The sequence below is a fragment of the Culex pipiens genome, chromosome 2, assembly GCF_016801865.2.
Source record: "Culex pipiens pallens isolate TS chromosome 2, TS_CPP_V2, whole genome shotgun sequence".
Classification (NCBI taxonomy): Eukaryota; Metazoa; Arthropoda; class Insecta; order Diptera; family Culicidae; genus Culex; species Culex pipiens.
In genome coordinates, this window is record NC_068938.1 from 68,816,971 (window position 1) to 68,839,424 (window position 22,454).

The window sequence follows — 22,454 nt, forward strand, 5'->3', positions numbered from 1 at the left end:
TAGCCTTCTATGACCCCACAAGGAGATCAAGTCAAAGCTCTTTCGTTTCTCCCTCATCGGTTAAAGCTTTAAAGAAAATCAAACTTAAATAAACTTAACGTCACATCACCAAAAGAGGATCGAAAAAGAAAACATGGTGAACCTGTCCCAGTCGGTGGAAAATCCATTACATCAGCGCGGGAGAGAATCCCCCACAGTCAAGTCTAGCCACCGGGAATGTGTTGTGAATATCTCGTAAACAAACCTATAAATCGTCTCGTGCTGATATTCGTCGCTAGTCGTCGCCACGTTTTCTGGATACCTACTCCAGGAAAATAGTTAGAACTATTCAACGGTGCGTGGGAGAGAGTGAGGGGATCAGCAGAGGACATCGTTCTCGGGTAGGGGACATTGGTCAAAATTGTAAAAGTTATAAAACTATCTGTTTCATTTCATTTAATTTTAATAAATTAATCAAACTTAAATTCAGGAAACCAACAATTGACTCTTTTCCCCAAAACAACCCCCGCTGCACTTGCAGACTAAGAAAGCTCGCCGTAAGAAATCAAGCTGACGGAAAATCTGTGGCCAAACGGGAAATCAACGCCCCCAGCTTCGTGGAGGAATCCTCGACGCTGTCTGGACCCATTTCCCTGGAATTCTCCAGTTTTTACCCCAGTTGGCAAGGTTGCAAATCGCGCGCGGTGGAAATCGATGCCAACTTCGTTTTCACGGAAAAGTGAGCTGCCCGCCGTCGATTTTTCGGCTTTTACGTTAATCGATTGTTATTTGTGGACCAGCCCCGAAAAACTAAATCAACCAGACAGATCTTAAACTTGGTGAGGAGGGCGAGGCCAAAGGTAATTAAATTGGGATATTGATCTACACCCAAAGGAAAAATATATCTCAAAATCTGCAACAGTGGATTTGCTGCAGAAAATGTCACATTTTATAACATTTTTTGCAGCAAGCCCGTAGATCATTTTTGCCCGCGTGTAAACATTTCAGCGATCTGCAGTTCTCACCAACACATATAATGCTGGTGCGTCCCCGAGCAACACTCCAGAGAGAAGATTATGTTGGTGCTCTGTCCCTCTCTATTCATCAAGCGTCCATGACGCGGTGGTAGCGTGTCGGACCAATAACCAAGAAGTTGATGGTTCAATCCTCGTTCTGTTTAGATTTTTTTCTCCAATACAATCAATCAGCCGTCGGTAATGTCGATAATTGTCGGTAACGGGCAAAAATGTCATACCCCTATATCGCAAAAAATGCATGAGGACAGTTTTCATGCAGATTCTGATATACTTTCATGCCGCCATGCATCACAATCATGCGACAGCCGTTTGGGTGTAGATTTGGGATTCGAGAATCGAAAACAAGGACGAGCTGACACACGTACGATTTTGGGTCCTTCCGGTTGATTTCGAGGTCACGGGAGGGAGTGGAGTTTAATTAAGTGTCTGAAAGTTGTTGCGATCGAACATGATTACGTACCTTATAGGAGCCGAGGTTTTTCACCGAACATGCCAGCTTGACGTTGCGTCCTGCTGGAACCGTTATGTTCTCGATTATGTCCGTGAATTCCGGATCGTCCACTACAGCTGCTGAAAAAAAAGAGAGAAAAAATATTTAAAGGATATTTTTCACCATTTTCACTCAACCACAAAACATTTCTTTAAATTCCCCTCAAACCAAATTACTCCCTCAAGATAAACCTGTCATTCATCATCGCAACCAGTACAGATTCGATGAAGTTTGTCTGTCTTTTTCATTAACAGATACTGATAGAAGTGAAACCATCCGCGCCCAAAATCCTGCAGAATTTATGTCGTTGCCCCCGTAGAATTTTCCCTTAAAATTGGTCAGTCGAGGTTTTTAAATCTTATGGAGCTTTTTTGTAAATAGAGTGGATAAAAATTTTAAATAGCGCAGGTATATTTAAATCATATTTATTTCGTAGTATTTTTATTTGTTTACTTATAAAAAAGAATTATCGAAAAAATAATTAAGAGATAATAAAACCGTTGCAAATAATTTCCAAAGTTAATTTTCCTCGACGCTGCCCAAAAAATCAAGGCGGAAAAAAAAAGAATAAATCAATCGCAAACTATGTCTTTCATAACGCAAGAGAGCAATTCTCTACGAAACCGTTCCTTTTTTTAATTTTATTTTTTGTAATTTTGTCCATATAATTTTCCATACAAATATGGCAGTTGTCCATTAGGGTGCCCAGAAAAAATGACCCCTTGCTCCACAAGTGGAAACGGTTTATTGGGTTATTTTAAGCATCTGTTAAAATTTTGATTGGTTGTTGAAAAAAATGTTTTTCATACAAAAATAACTTTTTCAAATCGTTTATAACTTTTCAGGATCGAGTTTTAAAGCTTTAATATGTTCTACAAAGTTGTAGAGCATTAAATTTTCAATGAAAATCACACTTTTGGGAATATTTGGATAGAAGTAGCGCACAATGCAGACCAAACCGTACGAAAATTGGATTTTCCATACATTTTTTCGATTTTTCTCATGCAAACTTAACCCCCGAGCATCAATGGGTAACTGTTGACCGATTTTGCTCATATTTGGTCCAGAGTCCTAAAACAGCTCTAGGAACAATTTTCAGCTTATGGATCGAGGTTTTGAGAAATATTCTGGGCACCCTACTGTCCATACAAAAATGATATATAAAAATTCAAAAATCTTCATGTTTTGACGGATTTTTTGATTGATTAGGTGTCATCAGAATTTTCAGAATTGGCAACAAATCTTTGATCGAGTTATGATTTTTTTTATCAATACTGATTAAAAAAAATTGAAGTGTAAGTCTCAAAAATTTTTCTTCTCCATTTTTCGATTTAAAATTGGATTTGCAATCAAAATGTACTATAGTGAAATTTTCATAAAATGCATCGTTTTCAAGCTATAGCCAATTTTAGGTTACACAGCAAAAAATCCGATGGTAATATCGCATGCAAAGCATGCACATCACCTTCGTCAAAATAAACACTTAATATTACACGCTGCATGTACAATTTTTGCAAACACAAAAAAAGTTGCAACCGACTGGATTTACACCCAGCACCAACAGTAAGGACTGGCGCCTTAGCCCACTCGGCCATCAGACCGATGAAAAGCTGTAAGGATAAACGCATATATGAGCTTGACATTTCGGTCAAGTAGGTTTCCCATACTGATGGGCTACATATTTCAGGGTGTTAAATCACATAAAATTGCATAAAATAATGCAATATTTATTTTACACCCAGGCCTTTTACACGCAGCTGGATTACTACTTTTTTAGCTGTGTACTTTTTTGAAAAAAGTCGCCGTTATTCATTTTTTTGAATTAGTGCCCATTAGAGTGGGTACGCTTTTCAAAAAGTTCTCGGATCAAGTTTTAGTATGGTTCCCCTTGTAGGGCATGCCCATAGGGACTTTCATGCCAAATATCAGCTCATTTGGTTGTAAACTGGCTGCGCGCATCACACAGAAAAAAATAATGTAAATTTGGAAGCTGTAATTTTGGAAGGTTGAATATTACCTCTTTTATGATGTAGTTTTACCTCAATTTAGACTGAAAAAGTGACATTACACCAGAAAAGTGGTAAAATTACACATTTCCAGAGGTAAAATTACACCTTTTTTCTGACATAAAAGATGTACTCCTTCCCAGATGTAATATTACCATGATTTTTTTTTCTGTGCAGGGTTAATGTTTACATGGGAATTACTATGGGAAATTGGAACTTTTTGTTCAAACGCTCCTACAGGTCTGGGAAAATCACGCGCCAACTTCTGGTATGGTCAGGCCTATGGGGAATGGTCTGGAGAACACTTTTCCCGAAGAGAGCATATGGATTCGTTGTCCCTAGACCTGGCGCATCGGCAAACAATCCGATGTCTCCGGAATCAACGGTTTTCCCTCAAAAAGCATCAAATTTTCCTTAGCATGCTATGAAAGCTTGATGAACACCGACGCCATACGTCAGGTAGCTACCACGTGGTTGAAATATTTGCAAAAAAAATACAAATTTGCTATGCAATGATTCTGAATTCGACTAAATAATATCAGGATTACTCGAAATGATGATTATTTAGTTAAAAGAAGGTTTGCAATTGAATATTCCAGCCGTTTCTCACCAACGTGGTAACTGCCTGACGTATGGCGTCGCGGTGTTCATCGAGCTTTCATAGCATGCTAAGGAAAATTTGATGCTTTTTGAGGGAAAACCGTTGATTCCGGAGACATCGGATTGTTTGCCGATGCGCCAGGTCTAGGGACAACGAATCCATATGCTCTCTTCGGGAAAAGTGTTCTCCAGACCATTCCCCATAGGCCTGACCATACCAGAAGTTGGCGCGTGATTTTCCCAGACCTGTAGGAGCGTTTGAACAAAAAGTTCCAATTTCCCATAGTAATTCCCATGTAAAATTTAACCCTGATGCGCGCAGCCAGTTTACAACCAAATGAGCTGATATTTGGCATGAAAGTCCCTATGGGCATGCCCTACAAGGGGAACCATACTAAAACCTGATCCGAGAACTTTTTGAAAAACGTACCCACCCTAGTGCCCATGTTTGACCACTTTTGAAAAAAATATTTTGGAATAGCTGAGATATTTTGCTTTTTTGAACTTTGTATGTATGACCATCGTCCCGCCCGTGTGGATCAATCGGACCGCGCACTGGACTCACAATCCAGAGGTCGCCGGTTCGAATCCCGCGGCGGGCGCTCTAAAATTCTTTGTGTAAATATGGGTATTCGGCGCCGTCGCTCCGTGCCATACTTTCATACACTGAGGAGCCCAGGGCGGCGAAGTCCTTGTAGATTAAAAGGAAGACACTAGTGGTTGGTACTTGCAATGGTGGCCGACAGCTATAAAGTCAACTTCGTTTTTATGTATGACCATACATAGATTTAAAATCAGGAAAATTGATGTTTTCTAAGTCTCACTGGTCTCATCCAAACAACCCATCATTTTCAAATGTCGATATCTCAGCAACTAATGGTCCGATTCTCAATATTAAACTATGAAACATTTTTGAAATTTTTCGATCTTTTCGAAAACATTTTTTATTTTTTTTTTAAATCAAGACTAACATTTCCAAATGGCCAAATATTCAAAGTTATGCCCTTTTGACATGTTAGTCTGTTAAAAAAAATACTGTCAAATACTGTTATCAAAAAGATCGGAAAATTTAATTTTTGTAATTGTCTGTTCTACAACATTGTAGAACATTATTACACTTTATAAAATAATCCTGCAAAGTTGCAAAAAACACGAAATTTAAAATGCAAAATTTTGTCATAAATGAAAAATGACCCTTCAGGGTTGATGTAGATTCCAAAAGCACAGTAAATTTTGCTTAAAATAGATTTTTTTTTCAAACCATTTCATTATTTGTGAAAAATCATGATATTTTTCAGCAAAAAAGATTGCAAAAGAGATATTGACATGCAAAGGTTTAAAAACAGGAAAATTGATGTTTTCTGAGTCCCACCCAAACAACACACCATTTTCTGATGTAGATATCTCAGCAACTAATGGTCCGATTTTCAATGTTAAAATATGAAACATTCGTGAAATTTTATTATTACGCCCTTTTAAATGTTAGTCTTGGTTTAAAAATTTTGAAAATATTTTTTTCGAAAAGATCGGAAAACTTCATGACTATTTCATATTTTAACATTGAAAAACGGACCATTAGTTGCTGCGATATCGACATTAGAAAATTGTGGGTTGTTTGGGTGGGACTTAGAAAACATCAATTTTCCTGTTTTTAAACCTTTGCATGGCAATATCTCAGCAACTAAGGGTCGTATCAACAAAGTTCAAAAAAGCAAAATATAGAGAATTTTCTCAGCTTTTCAAAAATATTTTTTTCAAAGGTGAGCTAACATGTGCACTAATTTAAAAAAATGAAAAACTTCGACTGTTTTCAAAAAAGTCACTTAAAAATAGATTTAACTTACAAAAGGTGCACTTTATCAAAATTTCACCTAAGTACTTTTTGATTGCAAATTTGATTTTACATCGAAAAATGAAGTTGAACAATTTTTGCGACCAATTTTTCGATTTTTTGAAAAAGTCAGTATTGATTCAAAAATCATAACTCGCTCAAAGATTTTTTGTACAACCTGGAAATTTGTGAAAATTTGGCGTCCTCTAAAACATATCAAAAAATAAAAAAAATAAAAATAGTGTTTTTTTGCAAATCAAGTTTTAGTGACAAAAAGTTAAATAAAAAATCACCATTTTTTTTACCATGTATCATTTTTTTCAGTGTAGTCCATATCCGTACCTACAACTTTGCCGAAGACACCAAATCGATTAAAAAATTCCTTCAAAAGATACAGATTTTTGAATTTTCATACATCGTTTTTGTATGGCCAGCTGCCAAATTTGTATGGAAAATTATATGAACGAACTAATGATGCAAAATGGCATACCGAAGGCACCAAAAAAGTTTCAATCGGATTAAAAATACAAAAAATACAAAAAACCGATTTCATAGAGAATTGCTCTGTTATTACAATAACAATCAAACAACGAAAAAATCATGACGACGAATACCAAATCTTGATATAAATAACATAAAATGTTATTGGCCTAGTATTTTCAACTATCAAAAATTGTTATTCCCAAGTTATTTCCGTCTGATCGGGTTATAATTCCCAAATACATAACACGAGAGTTAATATTCGATTTAATTGTTTTGTGAAATATAATTTTGCCGTCAGGCCTAAATAAATCGAAACCGCTTCAAATTGATAAATCAAAAATAAGCATTTTTTTACATGTATTTACCCATAGTGTGTGTTGCTAACTAACATAACCTACTCATAACAAATATTTCAACTGTTTCCAAAAATAATCCTTATGATTTTTCGCTCATTCCACCTTTGCTCTTTTAGTTCCTTTTTCTAAACTATTAGAGATGCTGGGTATCATGAAAAAATATGTTGAATCAAGTCTTTGATCGTACTGTTAATAAAAGCTTATCTTTCTCGATGGCCATTTCGTTTTGCATATTTAATCATAATTATTTTTGTTTAAGAAACTTGAAAATATTTGAAACTATGAAGCTGTATCCGGGTAGCTAATTTTTTTCATAAATATTCCAAAATATGTTTAATGTAAGGAACAAGAAAAATGTACCAGAAATTATTTGTTTACCATTCAATTCTATATTTAAAAACTTATATCTTGAAGGTTCTGTTACTAATGATTCTAACCCAAATCTTCGGGAATTTGTTTAACTCAGATTTTTCAAAGATATATGTTAAATCCTTTTTTTAATACAGTTTATGTCCAGTAATTCGTGAATATTATTCAAAACGCTGGTTTCTACATTATCCAAATAATAATATCAAAAAAATAGCAAAATAAATGTGATAAGAATGCTAGTGAATGTTTATGTTTCAACCATACCAAAATTTCAGTACGCACTTGGCTTCAAAATAGTAAATAAATAAGATTGATTTTTTTCCAATATTTTGTGTTCCATTTTTTATCAGTGAGGTAGGCACCAACACCAAAAGTTGGTTAAACTAGTTTTTTTTAATTAGGTAGGAAATTAGGATTTTGAATGTGCCTTATTTTTCTTAAAGTTTTAATCAATACCTTCAACTATGACGACTCTACCTACATCTACCAGAACCCTCATACAAATCCAGCGATGGAAGAAGCTTCATCATCTTTAGTATCTTTTCTCTCTAGGTAAAATGAATAGTCAATTAATAACTTTCATATTTCTTGTATGATTTTCGATTGAATTCATAAATTTGCTATCAAAACATCAGATGCCATTCAACGTACTGTTACTATTCGCAGACGGCCAATGTTTGTGTACTCAGAAATGTTCTTTTCAGACTTTGAAAAAAAACCTTCATTGTATTTTGTCGTTGAGAAAATTTCGCTAGATTAATTCACGGAAATTAAATTTTGGTCAAAATAACTTTTTTTTTTTCAAATCCGATTTCTGAAATTCCAAATATATTTTTCTGACCACACTACTTCATCCTGCGCAATTACTCATCTTCCCAGGACTCCCCTCACCCTCCCCGCAAATCTGTATCTGTGCAAGGAAGAATCAATCCAACAGGACTCGACCCCTCCTGCGATCCAGTAGTCTCCCTTCATCACCGTGGTCGTCACGTACCCAGCGCGACTGACAATCAACCGTCGCTACAACCCAACCCCACTCCACTCCAACTTCCTCTCTCATCACACCCGCCTTAGAGTTGAGTTACGCTACATCCAGTCAGTGATTGGCCTCCCAGGGCGGGAGTTTTGGTGAGGGGGAGTTGGAAAAGCCAAGATCCGTTAAGCCAAATTATCTTTCATTACCTCCCAAATGGGGTTGAGGGAGAGTTGGTCCCCCTTCCGATCCCTCTTCCTGCCACAGCATTAGTTGGCCAGAGGATTCACCTTTCAGGACTTCGAGCCAGCCAGCATCCCAGCCCCGGGAGAAGAAGATTGGTCCGCCGAAACGATTGTTGTTAGTAGAATTTTCATTTCGATTGCGATGATTCATGCCAGTCACGTTGTGTACTTTTTTTTTTAATTCAGCTCTCATACATGGCGCAGCAGGAATCCGAAAAAAAAATTCTTGAACTAGGGAAGGTGGGAAGATTATTTTTCTCCACCCACCCACCATAGTGAAGCACGCAGGAGGGCGAAATAAAAATTGCTCAAGTCCGCAGCTATGAGATCCACCTCGGGCTGGCTGGAGAGAACTATCATGAACTTCAAATTGCTGCCAGGTAAAAAGGGGATGTTTTGACTGGGGCTGGGTAGAGTGGGGAAAATTTTGAACGAAAATGAAAAGTTGCTCGGGGAAAATCTATGTGGGTTGCGAACAAGAAACAAGTTCGCTTCTTGAATATCTTATCGATTGTTGGAATTTAAGTCGTGGTCTTAGTAAAAAGTTATAATTAAAATTTAAATAAATCTGTGTTTAAAGAAGCTAATCGCAAAGCTATACTAAAACTAAAATTAAGATGGTTAACTAACACCCTGGCGATTTGACACATTTCATTTTGGCCTTCATTTGGTCACTTTAAAGTTTTTTTGTTGGTTTGATTCCACTTTTTTTAAATAACTTAGGTAAAGTTTTACCAAAAATAAGTGAAATTTCATTGCAAGAATAAACAGCAATAAATTATCAATGTATTGAAATTAAATAAAACTTTAAATAATAAAATTCACGAAAAACCATCAGATCATGTATCTTGTGTATGTGTATTTTCATAAATAAGTTGAAACCTTAAACCTTTTTCTAGTAAGAATGGAGAAATATTAAAATTTTGGGACAACCCTAAAATTGCTGAAACAACAACTTTTAAAAATAAATTTAAATGGAATATATTTTTATTTACATGAATATTCTTTAAACCTTGACCTTCCAATTCAATTCATATTATTGCTTGATAATTAAATTATGGGAAATAATATTCATTCTTACAATTGAATTATTTCGATAAAAACTTCGAATACTTTCAAACTGAAGAAACAGTAATTAATTTCTTATTGAGTTGTGGTTTTAAATATATTTTTTAATAAAATTATTTTTAATAGGTCCTTTTCGGTACTGGGACCTGGTTTGGACCCAATCGGCTTTTGTAATTACATTGGTCTTAAAGTTAAGAATAAATACAGAGGATCTTGTGTGTAAATGTTAGTGGGAGGGGAGCCGATGTAGTTTTAAATATACTAAACCTTAATTTACAAGAAAAAGCGTATTTTGAAGCACTTTTACTGTTACCGTCCACTGGGGTGAATCGGGACTACAGTCCAAATAGGAACATCTCTAGAGTTTTTTTAAAAGGCCCTATTAACATAATAAAGAAAACAAATTATTGGACCTTTTCAAAAATAACTCTAGACTTTACAGATTTTAAATTAAACCAACCAAAAAAAAATCAAAATATTGTGCTCCAACATGGTTAAAACTGCTGTCCCAATTTGCCCCATGTGTCCCGAATCACCCCAGCTGGCGGTATGTATTTTATGGAGATTTCACCAAAATGATTCTTTAATTAAAAATATGTTTGTGGAACGATGCCAAACTATGTATAGATTTGTGGACAAAGCTAAATTTTGTTTGGATTTACATGAAATTTACAAATCAAAAGTACAAAAATTGCACAAGATACCACAGGCTATAACAATCATTTATTTAAAAAGCATGAAGTTCGCAAATTTTGGATTAATTTTAATAGAATTTTAGTCTATTTTAAATTTGATTTATGAAATGCAAATTTAAATGATCTCAAAATACATTGTCTTGCAAAAATATTCTTTTGATGCTTAGTTTTATGTGTATTCTTTTAAAAATTATGTTTTCAGTAAAAATCTGTAAATCGTGAATTTTCACAAAAAAAAAACTTGATTACTGAAAATACCTTGTAACTAAATTATTCGAGATTCCATGAGGCCATTACACTTTCTAAAGTCTTTAAAAATTGTCTTCAATTAAAAGCGTTTTAATTTTTTGCTATTCTAATTTTTTTTTAAGAATAAAAAAGAAACTAACTTAATCCACCTACGTGGCTGGTGCCATCCTCACTCCTTACCAAATGGGTGCACCCCATTTGGCATTTTTCATAACGGGTATTCCAGAAGGGCGTTTGGCATAACTCGTTCAAAAACCATCAGAGATGTTTGGCATATGGGACTTTTGGAATAATTATTGCTAGCTATTTTTGTTTTGTTTCATTAGTTTTTATTTATTAATGATTCTTTTTTTAAAGATAGATTTACTTTAAGAGATGAAAATTATGTATCAAAAACTTAAGTATCTCTGTCATTTTTACCCAAGAGATGTATTTTTGACTTTCTTTAGTATATCCCAATAAAGCTTTTGAATTTGTAAATTTTTCTGCTTTTCAAAAATTTAGCAACAATTTTATTTGTCTTTTTAAAAGTAATAATGCATTTTTTTTTGTCTTTTTTAACCTTTCGGAAGTCACGTGTTTTTGCGTGTCCCTACAAAGTGTGTACAAAGTATACGTACGCGACTGCTGGTGGGTTTACCTTATCTAATGAAATGATGGATGTACATTTTGCCCTTCTTTCAATATTTTGTAATGCAATTTTTCCTTTCTTATATTTTAAATTCAACTTACAGAACGGAAAATCCCACAAAACATTTTTGACTTAATGATTATTTGACTTTTGAGTTTGTTTAAGAAATTTTCTCTTTTTCATTTGAAATTCAACTTATAGAAGATACAATCTTTTGAAAATTCTCAATTTGTCATTAATTAAATGTTTGACAATTGCTTTTTTATGTATTTTCCCAACTGTTATATAAAAAAATACTAAATTTGTATTTAAATTTTTAAAATATAATCTTGGTAATTCTCCGCCAACTCACACAGCAGTTGCCCCGACCCCTCTTCGATTTGCGTGAAACTTTGTCCTAAGGGGTAACTTTTGTCCCTGATCACGAATCCGAGGTCCGTTTTTTGATATCTCGTGACGGAGGGGTGGTACGACCCCTTCCATTTTTGAACATGCGAAAAAAGAGGTGTTTTTCAACAATTTGCAGCCTGAAACGGTGATGAGATAGAAATTTGGTGTCAAAGGGACTTTTATGTAAAATTAGACGCCCGATTTGATGGCGTACTCAGAATTCCGAATAAACGTATTTTTCATCGAAAAAAACACTTAAAAAGTTTTAAAAATTCTCCCATTTTCCGTTACTTGACTGTAAAAAATTTTGGAACATGTCATTTTATGGGAAATTTAATGTACTTTTCGAATCTACATTGTCCCAGAAGGGTCATTTTTTCATTTAGAACAAAATTTTTCATTTTAAAATTTCGTGTTTTTTCTAACTTTGCAGGGTTATTTTTTAGAGTGTAACAATGTTCTACAAAGTTGTAGAGCAGACAATTACAAAAATTTTGATATATAGACAAAAGGGGTTTGCTTATAAACATCACGAGTTATCGCGATTTTACGAAAAAAAGTTTTGAAAAAGTTACTTTTTGCGTTTCTCTTTGTTTCGTCGTCCGTGTCTGTCGCGGGTGACCATGAATGGCCATGATCGATGACGACCAACTTTTTCAAAACCTTTTTTCGTAAAATCGCGATAACTCGTGATGTTTACAAGCAAACCCCTTATGTCTATATATCAAAATTTTTGTAATTGTCTGCTCTACAATTTTGTAGAACATTGTTACACTCTAAAAAATAACCCTGCAAAGTTAGAAAAAACACGAAATTTTAAAATGAAAAATTTTGTTCTAAATGAAAAAATGACCCTTCTGGGACAATGTAGATTCGAAAAGTACATTAAATTTCCCATAAAATGACATGTTCCAAAATTTTTTACAGTCGAGTAACGGAAAATGGGAGAATTTATAAAACTTTTTAAGTGTTTTTTTCGATGAAAAATACGTTTATTCGGAATTCTGAGTACGCCATCAAATCGGGCGTCTAATTTTACATAAAAGTCCCTTCGACACCAAATTTCTATCTCATCACCGTTTCAGGCTGCAAATTATTGAAAAACACCTCTTTTTTCACATGTTCAAAAATGGAAGGGGTCGTACCGCCCCTCCGTCACGAGATATCAAAAAACGGACCTCGGATTCGTGATCAGGGACAAAAGTTACCCCTTAGGACAAAGTTTCACGCAAATCGAAGAGGGGTCGGGGCAACTGCTGTGTGAGTTGGCGGAGAATTACCCTATTACTAACTATTTTTGTTTTGTTTCATTAGTTTTTATTTTTTAATGATTCTTTTTTTAAAGATAGATTTACTTTAAGAGAAGAAAATTATTTATCAAAAACTTAAGTATCTCTGTCATTTTTACCCAAGAAATGTATTTTTCACTTTCTTCAGTATATCCCAATAAAGCTTTTGAATTTGTAAATTTTTCTGCTTTTCAAAAATTTAGCAACAATTTTATATGTCTTTTAAAAAGTAATAATGCATTTTCTGACCTTTCGGAAGCCGCGTGTTTTTGCGTGTCCCTACAAAGTGCGTACAAAGTACACGTGCACGACTGCTGATGGGTTTACCTTATCTAATGAAATGATGGATGTACATTTTGCCCTTCTTTCAATATTTTGTAATTCAATTTTCCTTTCTTTTATTTTAAATTCAACTTACAGAAGGGAAAATCCCACAAAACATTTTTGACTTGTTGAATATTTGACTTTTGAGTTTGTTTAAGAAATTTTCTCTTTTTCATTTAAAATTCAACTTATAGAAGATACAATCTTTTGAAAATTCTCAATTTGTCATTAATTAAATGTTTGACAATTGCTTTATTTTTATGTATTTTCCCAACTGTTATATAAAAAAATACTAAATTTGTATTTAAATTTTAAAAATATAATCTGGGTAATTCTCCGCCAACTCACACAGCAGTTGCCCCGACCTCTCTTCGATTTGCGTGAAACTTTGTCCTTAGGGGTAACTTTTGTCCATGATCACGAATCCGAGGTCCGTTTTTTGATATCTCGTGACGGAGGGTCGGTACGACCCCTTCCATTTTTGAACATGCGAAAAAAGAGGTGTTTTTCAACAATTTGCAGCCTGAAACGGTGATGAGATAGAAATTTGGTGTCAAAGGGAAAAAAAAAAAAAGAAAATATTGGCACTACGCCCCCCGGGGCATGGCCTTCCTCTAACGTGGGATTTCTGCTCCAGCGCCTCTGACGAGACAGGAGAAACCGGGACCGACGTTTTACTTCACCATCCGATAGAAGCTCAGTGGATAAGGCGGGAATCGAACCCGCGTCTCATAGCATCATCGGGATCGGCAGCCGAAGCCGCTACCCCTGCGCCACGAGACCCCACGAGGTGTCAAAGGGACTTTTGTGTAAAATTAGACGCCCGATTTGATGGCGTACTCGTGTATTATGTGCTGCGAGGAAAAAAATATCCTCTGAAAATGCAAATCAAAATGCGTCATCTGTGCATAATTGACAAAGGGAGCGCGTGGTCGTAAAAAATATTCGGAGTGAAAAGTGATTTCTTCTGTGATTTTAAAAGCCCATTCTATATCATCATTGATCGGAAGGCATGGCGTCGGGTGGATTGTGTTTAAATTTTTCGAATAAGGTTTTATTTTTTTTGCGGTGAAAAAGCCATTTCTATATAATGAACGAAAGACGCACTGACAATTTGGATCGTTGAGTTGATAGTGGAGCAAAATAACTGTGTGAGTGATTTTGTGTGTTAACCAGAAAGACCTTCCCATAGCATCGTTGCTCGGAAGGCTCGGCGACGGGTCTGTTATGAAAGTCCTCCCCATAGCGTCGTAGCTCGGGAGGCATCGAAAAGCCAATACCTTATCCTACTAACCCAAACAAAAATAATCACGTGATGCTTGAAGGAGATGCTGTGGATTCAACGGTCTCAAACGGTATCAACAAGTATATAGCGAAAAACTGTGTGCTTGATGAGTCTGCAACTTCAACTATCGGACTAACATTCCTCCCTTTTGTTGAACTGCAGGCTTCTTGGGATGGCGCCGGTATTGACTAATAAAGTCGGGGTCTTCAGGGGTTAAACAGTGAACGGATGGTTGGCTCCCAATGATCATTTTTGATTCATTGTTTAACTTCAGCTGATCTGTCAATAACGGAGTAGCAGCTCATTGGCAGTCAACCATGCTCATGCTCATGCTCATGCTCAAATTAGACGCCCGATTTGATGGCGTACTCAGAATTCCGAAAAAACGTATTTTTTATCGAAAAAAAACACTGAAAAAGTTTTAAAAATTCTCCTATTTTCGTTACTCGACTGTAAAAATTTTTGGAACATGTCATTTTATGGGAAATTTAATGTGCTTTTCGAATCTACATTGACCCAGGAGGGTCATTTTTCCATTTAGAACAAAAATTTTTATTTTAAAATTTCGTGTTTTTTTCTAACTTTGTAGGGTTATTTTTTAGAGTGTAATAATGTTCTACAAAATTGTAGAGCAGACAATTACAAAAATTTTGATTTATAAACATAAGGAGTTTGCTCATAAACATGACGAGTTATCACGATTTTACGAAAAAAAAAGTTTTGAAAAAGTTGGTCGTCGTCGATCATGGCCGTTCATGGTCACCCGCGACAGACACGGACGACGAAACAAAGAGAAACGCAAAAAGTAACTTTTTCAAAACTTTTTTTCGTAAAATCGCGATAATTCGTGATGTTTATAAGCAAACTCCTTATGTCTATATCAAATTTTTTGTAATTATCTGCTCTACAACTTTGTAAAAACGGACCTCGGATTCGTGATCAGGGACAAAAGTTACCCCTTAGAACAAAGTTTCACGCAAATCGAAGAGGGGTCGGGGCAACTTTTCCCGATTTCGTGTGAGTTGGTAGAGAATTACCCAGATATATCCATATAAATCCAACAATATTTATTCACTCATTTCACATACACGTTAAACGTCCAGCATTCTGAAGATAAACCCATTCCCTAGCAAGATTGAATCATTTCCAATAAATCGTTGCTTCGCAGATTCGCACGTCCTCTCGTCTCATCATTCCGATGCCATTCCGATCATCACTGCTTGTGGGGGTGGGGGAAACAAAGTTTGTTCCAGTTTTTTCCTCACGGTCCACGGCAAGCCTCCTTCCGCCCGTTGATTTCCGCTGGAGAAGCGCACACACGTGTAGGACGATTCAACACATAACATAGCACAACACAACACATGTTTATTTCCATATTTCGATTTCCTGCTGTCAAGATATGTCAAAAGGAAAAACTTCCGCCTGCGGCAGGTTTGTGAACTTTTGTGTTCTTTCTGCTGGCTTTTCCGAAAGAGGGTGCAAAAAAAGAGTGGCAGCCTTCCGCCAAACCACGACGACAAGTCGCACGTGATCATTTGAGTGGGGGAGGGGGGAGGCTGCCACGTGGCATATTGACGAGCTGTGAATAAATCGCTGACAAAAGTTGCTCATGTGTTGCTCGGCGAAGGTGCGAAAGGTTCGGAACTTGACGTGTGGAACATGAACATTTTTTTTTGTGGGAAGGGACTCAAGTTTGTGGTTTTATTAAGGTAACAACGTGTGTTCACATACTTCTGACGGGTTTGCGTACAAAATTGATAAGTGATTGTCAACGAAATTAATAAACGAAAACATTATTGCCTGTAGATTCGAGACATGTTGGTCTACATAACAAGCAAGAGGTCGTCGGATTTTGAACCCGGACCATATCCATAGTGCCTCAGAGAGTATGGTAGACTACTTTACTGATACAATGGGATTCAATTCATCCGAGGACTTCTCTGAGGCAGTACGGATATGATCCGAGGTCAAAATCCGATGACCTCTTGCTTGTTATTGTTGTAGACCAATAGACTTGAACTCTAGGAAGCAAACTTCAAAAATGTCGAGTTTTGTTATTTTGAACAAAATGCGATGAAGCTTTTTTTTTTCGTTGCAGTTTGAACATTATTTTTATATTTTGAGTTCAAATGAAATTAAATTTCCAAAAGTAATTTACAGAGCCAAAATTGGCTTCAAATTTCACAATGCAAGCAGACCTCCCCAACAGCTTACATACTCCACGAAATCACTTCCAATTGGCAGGCAACCCATTCTAAGCAATCACAAAACCTTACCCGAGCTAGTTAATGGAAATATTACTTCTTGGAAGCTTTCTGTGACGAGGCCAGTTTTTCTTTCACTGCCAATTGTTGCTGCTCAACACAATGAGCGTGTGATGTGTGGCTTTTATTTGGACGAGGTTAACATGGTGGAAAATCTACAGCGCGAACAACACGTGTCAACATCGGTTTGTCCTTTTCCACACAGTATTAGTACAAAAGGTGTACACGAATGGAGTTGGGTTCCTTTCGAGATGTTTCCAAAAAAATCCAGGCAAAAATAACAATAAAACATAACTTTTTCAAAGCAGTCAAGAATTTCTTCTCAAAAATTGCCATGGAATTTTCCCACCTAGACTTGACTGGTGTTTGGCAACGCGTGCCCCCCTGAAGTATGTGGGATGAGGGGCCAAAGCTGTCGTGGAAAATTGAAAAATCTCATTTCCAAACAGGTACTAAATAGCGACTTTTGGCTTCTTGGCCGGGGTGGTCCTTCCCAGAACGGAAGTGTGAAAAAGGCACGAGAGCTATTCAATAAATAATTCATACGGCGACGAGGACGAGGACACGAAAATGGTTTGGTGATGAAAAGTATGTTGACGGTTCGTGTTTCCTCTTAAATGGCACCAAGAAGAAGAAGAAAAAAAGTAATACCAACAACAGCAGAAAAAAAAATGAGCGGGCGTGATTCTTAATGGCAAAACCGACAAAAAAATGAGAAGAAATCCGGTGTGGGTGTGGTCCAGGTGACTTTTTTCGGTGGGGGCGGAGTGAAAGCAAACTTCTGGAGCTGCGCAAGGCACTTTCACCTTAATGACATATTTCACGGCTGAAAGCACGAGGAGTGTGTTTGTTCGCCTGTGAGATGTCACAGGGGCGTTTTTTGGAAATGGGCAACTTTTTTCTGACTGAAGGATGGTGATTGATGTTGATTGTGTAGCTCTGAAGAAGTTTGATCACTAGGAGTAATAAAGTGGTGCAAAATTGTATGATAACCAAGATGACAACAATATTCCCGATTTTAACAATTAAAAAGAAAAAGTTTGTTATCCAATGAGAAATCGGAAATCAGGAATATCTTAATTTGCCACGGTGGGCACCGAAAACCTGGTACAACAGTTTATATAAACCTGGAACGCCATTAAGGTTAAATTTATAAAATCTTGGAATTCTTGATTGGGTATTATAGCCGAATCTTCAATTATGGACAGTATAGTATCAAAATTTTAGAATCAAAAGTAAAGAAAGGATTCAGTCCTTATTCTGGGTATTCTTATGCTGAGCTAGATTATTATGTCTCGAAATCTGGAGTTTTTTTTGAAAAGGTCCAATAAACCAAATTTCCAGTTTTTGCTTTTTGGGTATTTTTGAAACCGCCTTGGGTCAGGGGTACTCCAGAAATTATTTTTAAATAAAAAATCACTAAAATTCATGCAAGTTTTAGTTTTTAACATAAAAATTAAACTATAAATTTCCAAGATATCACGAGATGAAAATTGAGACTTATTAGAGGAGACTGCGACAAGTTATTTATAAAAATGGCTTTTAGAGGCTGAATCTCAGCAACCAGAAGTCCGATCAACTCAGGAAATTTGTAGGATTTTTTCTCAACTCTTCAAAATATATTTTTGCATGTTTGGTTTCTTTTCATGAACATTTTCTGATCATTTCAAAATCCCTTTAAATGGAAAATGGTGCACCTTTTACAAAAACGTTTAAAGTCATTTTCAATTGCAAATTTGATTTTGTAGCTTTGGCAATTGTGAATAATTTTCAAATCAGGGAAAAAAGATTTTCAAAACATCTAAATTACAATTTAAGGGGTAACATGAACAAAATCTCAAAATTTCATATTACAGAAAAGTTATTAAATTCACTTAAAATATGATTTTCAATCAATCCTGAAAGTTCAATGAAGATATTTCATGATTTAACTGAGTAAGAAACGATTTAAGCTCAGAACATTGCCATGCGCAAAGCGAACTGTCTAACTTTCTGAGCGTTTTTCTCTGAACACCAAGTTGATTTAGGGGTGCCACGATATCTCAAGATGGGACGGACCAAATTGGTTGAAATTTTGGGTGAAGGCTTCCAAGATGTATCCTAACCACGGCAAATAGTGTCCAGGGCATTCGTGGAAATACAATGTCCCATCCCAGAGGGTCCCGGAGTACCAAACCTTCTTAGCATGGTGCTCCCAACGAATACAACCAAAAATCGCGGAGTGCATGGTGGTGTGTCCCCACGCTTCTTCCTCCCCTGTCGATTCAGAATTGTGTTGTTATTCGAACACTCAGTGCTCAAACTCAACCCAATTACGAGTCATCTCTGCGATACGGCTTTACGCAGTAGGCCTGGCCGCTTTAACGCTTGTGATGTTTCAATGCATTCCAATGCAATGGCGCACTACAAATGTTAATAAATGACAAGAAGAGTGCTAGGCGTCATCTAACCTAAGGCACTCTCCAGGATTCCTTCGAAAGATTGGCTGCGCTAGGGTCTGATTAGATTAGATTAGATTAGATTAGAAGGCTTCCAAGATGTATCCCGTGTGCATGACGAAGCCCGATTTCGAAATTTTAAATTTAAAAAAATACAAAAATCTAAAAAAGGCGATTTTGTTATATGAATAACAGAAAAATATTTTAATCTTTTTTTTTAAATAAACTTTTTGAAAATCGGCCATCAGCATGCACACAGGACCGGTTTAACGAGTTTTCACCAAAATTTTGAGCCGATTTGATTGAAGCAGTCTTGAGATATCGTGCCACCCGTTTTTTGAAACTGCTAACATCAAATAGCTGTATCTCGGCAATGATACAACCTTCAAATTGTTTTGTTAATAGATGAAAATGTGTATTTTAATGCCCTGAAAACAGATTTTTCAATAAGTTTATGTGTGTGCTCAAACCAACCTCTAACATTTTTGTCGATTCACATGTATGTAACCCCTTAAATAGATGTGTAATCGACTAAAATGCTTTTATCTGCATTACTTATCAAAATCAAAATAATTGAAAATTGATCAAGATTAAATAAATTCGGCTGTCAAATATTATTTTAATCTCAAATATCTACCCTTTTCTTGAATATTTTAGGTGTTTTCTTAGTCCCGTGAAATTCCCACGATTTCAATAAGTTGATTTGATGGTCCTAGTGAAAACTGGAAATTTTAAGCTGGAAACTCACTTAGCTTTCATATGTGATTAATACAAAAATCGTTCCGGTTGCTTTACAAAAAAAATTAAGGTTAGTGTAGCATTTTTCAAGTTCCGTGAAATGTTGTGTTTCCGGATAGTGGATCTCGTGAAAATTGCATTTTTTAAGCGTGAAAAATCACTAAGCCTACAATCGTATTTAGCATGTCTATGCAGGCGATTAAAGAAAAGTTTTTGTATGAAAGTTTTTTTTTTTTTTCATCAGCTTTAACGATGTATAGACCCTTAGACCCTTAGACTTCAACCGATTTGGCTCAAAATTGGCACAGTTACCTATCTTTACCTAAATAATTGAGCCAAGGGGTTATAACAATTTTTTTTGTCACCTAGTGTTGAAACATAAATTGCCATTTTTCAATATATTTAGTATTTTGTAAAAAAAAACTGCAAACAAATTCGCATTAATAGCTTTTTTCAGAAATAAATTTAAAAAATTAAAAAAAAAATCACTCTATTATAAGGAAGAGAAGATATGACGAGGGTCCATGCATGGCCTCTGATTTCTCTTCCGGCTACCAAATCGAAGTAACTTCTGTAGAAAGAATGGGCGACAAACGCCGACCATAGCCGACCATTGATGCAGTATTTAGCTGGCACGGGTAAATTCCGCCGAGCAGAGCAAAATCAGTCGTTCATAAATTCACACACACACACCACCGTCCTAAAGGGTGTCCTTTTCGAAGGACATTCAACGATCATCGACGATGGAGGTTGGATGGTTTGGATGAGGAGCAGAGCGGGTAGAAAACGAAAGAGAAAGGATACAATTGTAATTCAATTAAGGTTGATACTGAAAATGGTGATTCAACCTAATTTCGGTCTTATGTTGCGAGAATACGGGATGAAAATTTTGCTCTCATCGCGGCTGATCGTACGGAGAGAGTGGGGTTGAGACAAAAGTGAGGAAGTGTTCTGCCAAAAGGGCAGTGTTGCCAGTTGTAATTTGAAGATTTTTCGATTAAGTTTAATAATTTAACAAAAACATTTTGTGATCTTTACCAACAATTTAATCTTTGACAATTTAATTTTCCTTAATACAAAACAAATTACATTCAACAAATTTGGCAACTCTGTCTAAACTAGCAACTGAAACCAGTAAAGCAGAAAAGAGACAGACGATGTGTGTCGTCCCCGACTAGGAACTTCCTGCCTGGTTGGCTGATGTATCGGAACGTTCTGTGCCGTCCTTGTTGTCCTACTGTCCGGGGCCCGTGTGCTCCGGAACGATATATTTTCTTTTAATATTCTGTAACTGTCGACAGTTGTTGGAGCAAATAAAATTAAAGGTTTCGCTCCACTAGTGTGTGTGTGTGTCGGAATTTGTGTGTTTAGGAGGCTAAGTCATGTGAGGAAGGTGCTCATTGGCCACGTTTGGAGTCCCGGGGTTCGTTGTAATCAGCGGATGCGGCGAAATTTAGGAAAGTAATTCGATAGAGGGACGATTTTGCCGGATTCAAGCGGTTTTCGACTAGCTTTTCTGTTTGGTTTCCGCAGCGACGTGACAAACTGTTGGAGGAAAGTTGGAAGGGGAGATGCGACTGTGACCTTTGGTATTTTATGTCCCTTTTTGAGTAGAGATTTTTTAAACTTTTTTTTGAGTTTTTGTTACATTTTGAAGGATAGAAATATAATAAAATCTATGGGCCCTCTTCGATTTGCATGAAACTTAGTCCTAAGGGGTAACTTTTTTCCCTGATCACGAATGCGAGCTCTATAAGAATGATTAACCAACATTTTAAACAAAAAAATGAACTTGAATCTTCATTTACGCACCAGATCAACCGATTTAAATTGAATTTCCCAATAAATAACCCCTTTCACTGAACTTATCCAACCCAGATCATACATTATCCCATGTTTCCGGGTGGGAGTTCCATTTGCATGGCTCACAATAAACGAAACCACCTACTTCCGGTTGGTGTCACTGCCGAGAGGGCTGATATATTTTATGCAAGTTCAACTCTTGAGCTCGCCCCGGTCAAACTCCCAAAACATCGAAAACATCCGGCCCTTGTCGTTATGCTTTGCCGGGAACTTTTCCACACCCACCCTTCGATCGCATATTTTTGTAAATTAAGCACGCATGAAATCTTCTGCCATTCCCTCCCAATTTTCTACGTTTCCACAGCGCTTTACACAGATTTATCCTCCAACTGGTGCTGCTGCTTTCGACTCTCTCTGTGAGTATGTGTGGTGAATTTGCCGAAAATTGATAAAAGCTTTTTCCCACCAAATCGTCGTCGTCGTCGATAAACATAAACTTTTTCACTAGGAGGGAGGGCGGAAAAACTTGCCCAGTTTAGTACTTTATGCCCGGGCAAAAGGGGTCGCGCGATGTCACCACCAAGCCCAACTCACTGTTGGATTGTAACGGTCGACGGCCAGAGTTGGAAGCAAAAGTTATTGCATTGTTGTTACCACCACCAGTTTCAATTGAAAGTTATTTTTTGTTATTTAGTTACATGAAAGTTTTCCGGGTTGTGGAGTTGTGGCCAATTTTGAAGGGGTTGATTGGCGTGCATTCCAGAGTTAATTCTGTCCAAATGAATGGTTAAGGCATATTTTGTGTAATTTGATTACACATGATTGAAATTTGGAGCTCCCAAAATAATTAACTATAAATTTATATTATTATTATTAATTACCTAACAGCAAACGATTTCACAAGAACGTAA

At 36.4% G+C, this 22,454-nt stretch overlaps 1 protein-coding gene across 3 annotated transcripts in view; it reads right to left on the reverse strand.

Moving 5' to 3' along the window:
* Positions 1-22,454, reverse strand: part of LOC120430699 (lachesin) — a 179,653-nt gene that overhangs the window by 63,736 nt on the left and 93,463 nt on the right. For 2 of the 3 annotated variants that reach the window (XM_052708113.1, XM_052708112.1), the window contains one exon: positions 1,477-1,586. In XM_052708113.1, coding sequence (XP_052564073.1) covers positions 1,477-1,586 — 110 coding nt within the window. The remainder of the gene's footprint in view (positions 1-1,476; positions 1,587-22,454) is intronic. The other variant, XM_052708114.1, reaches the window with a different exon arrangement.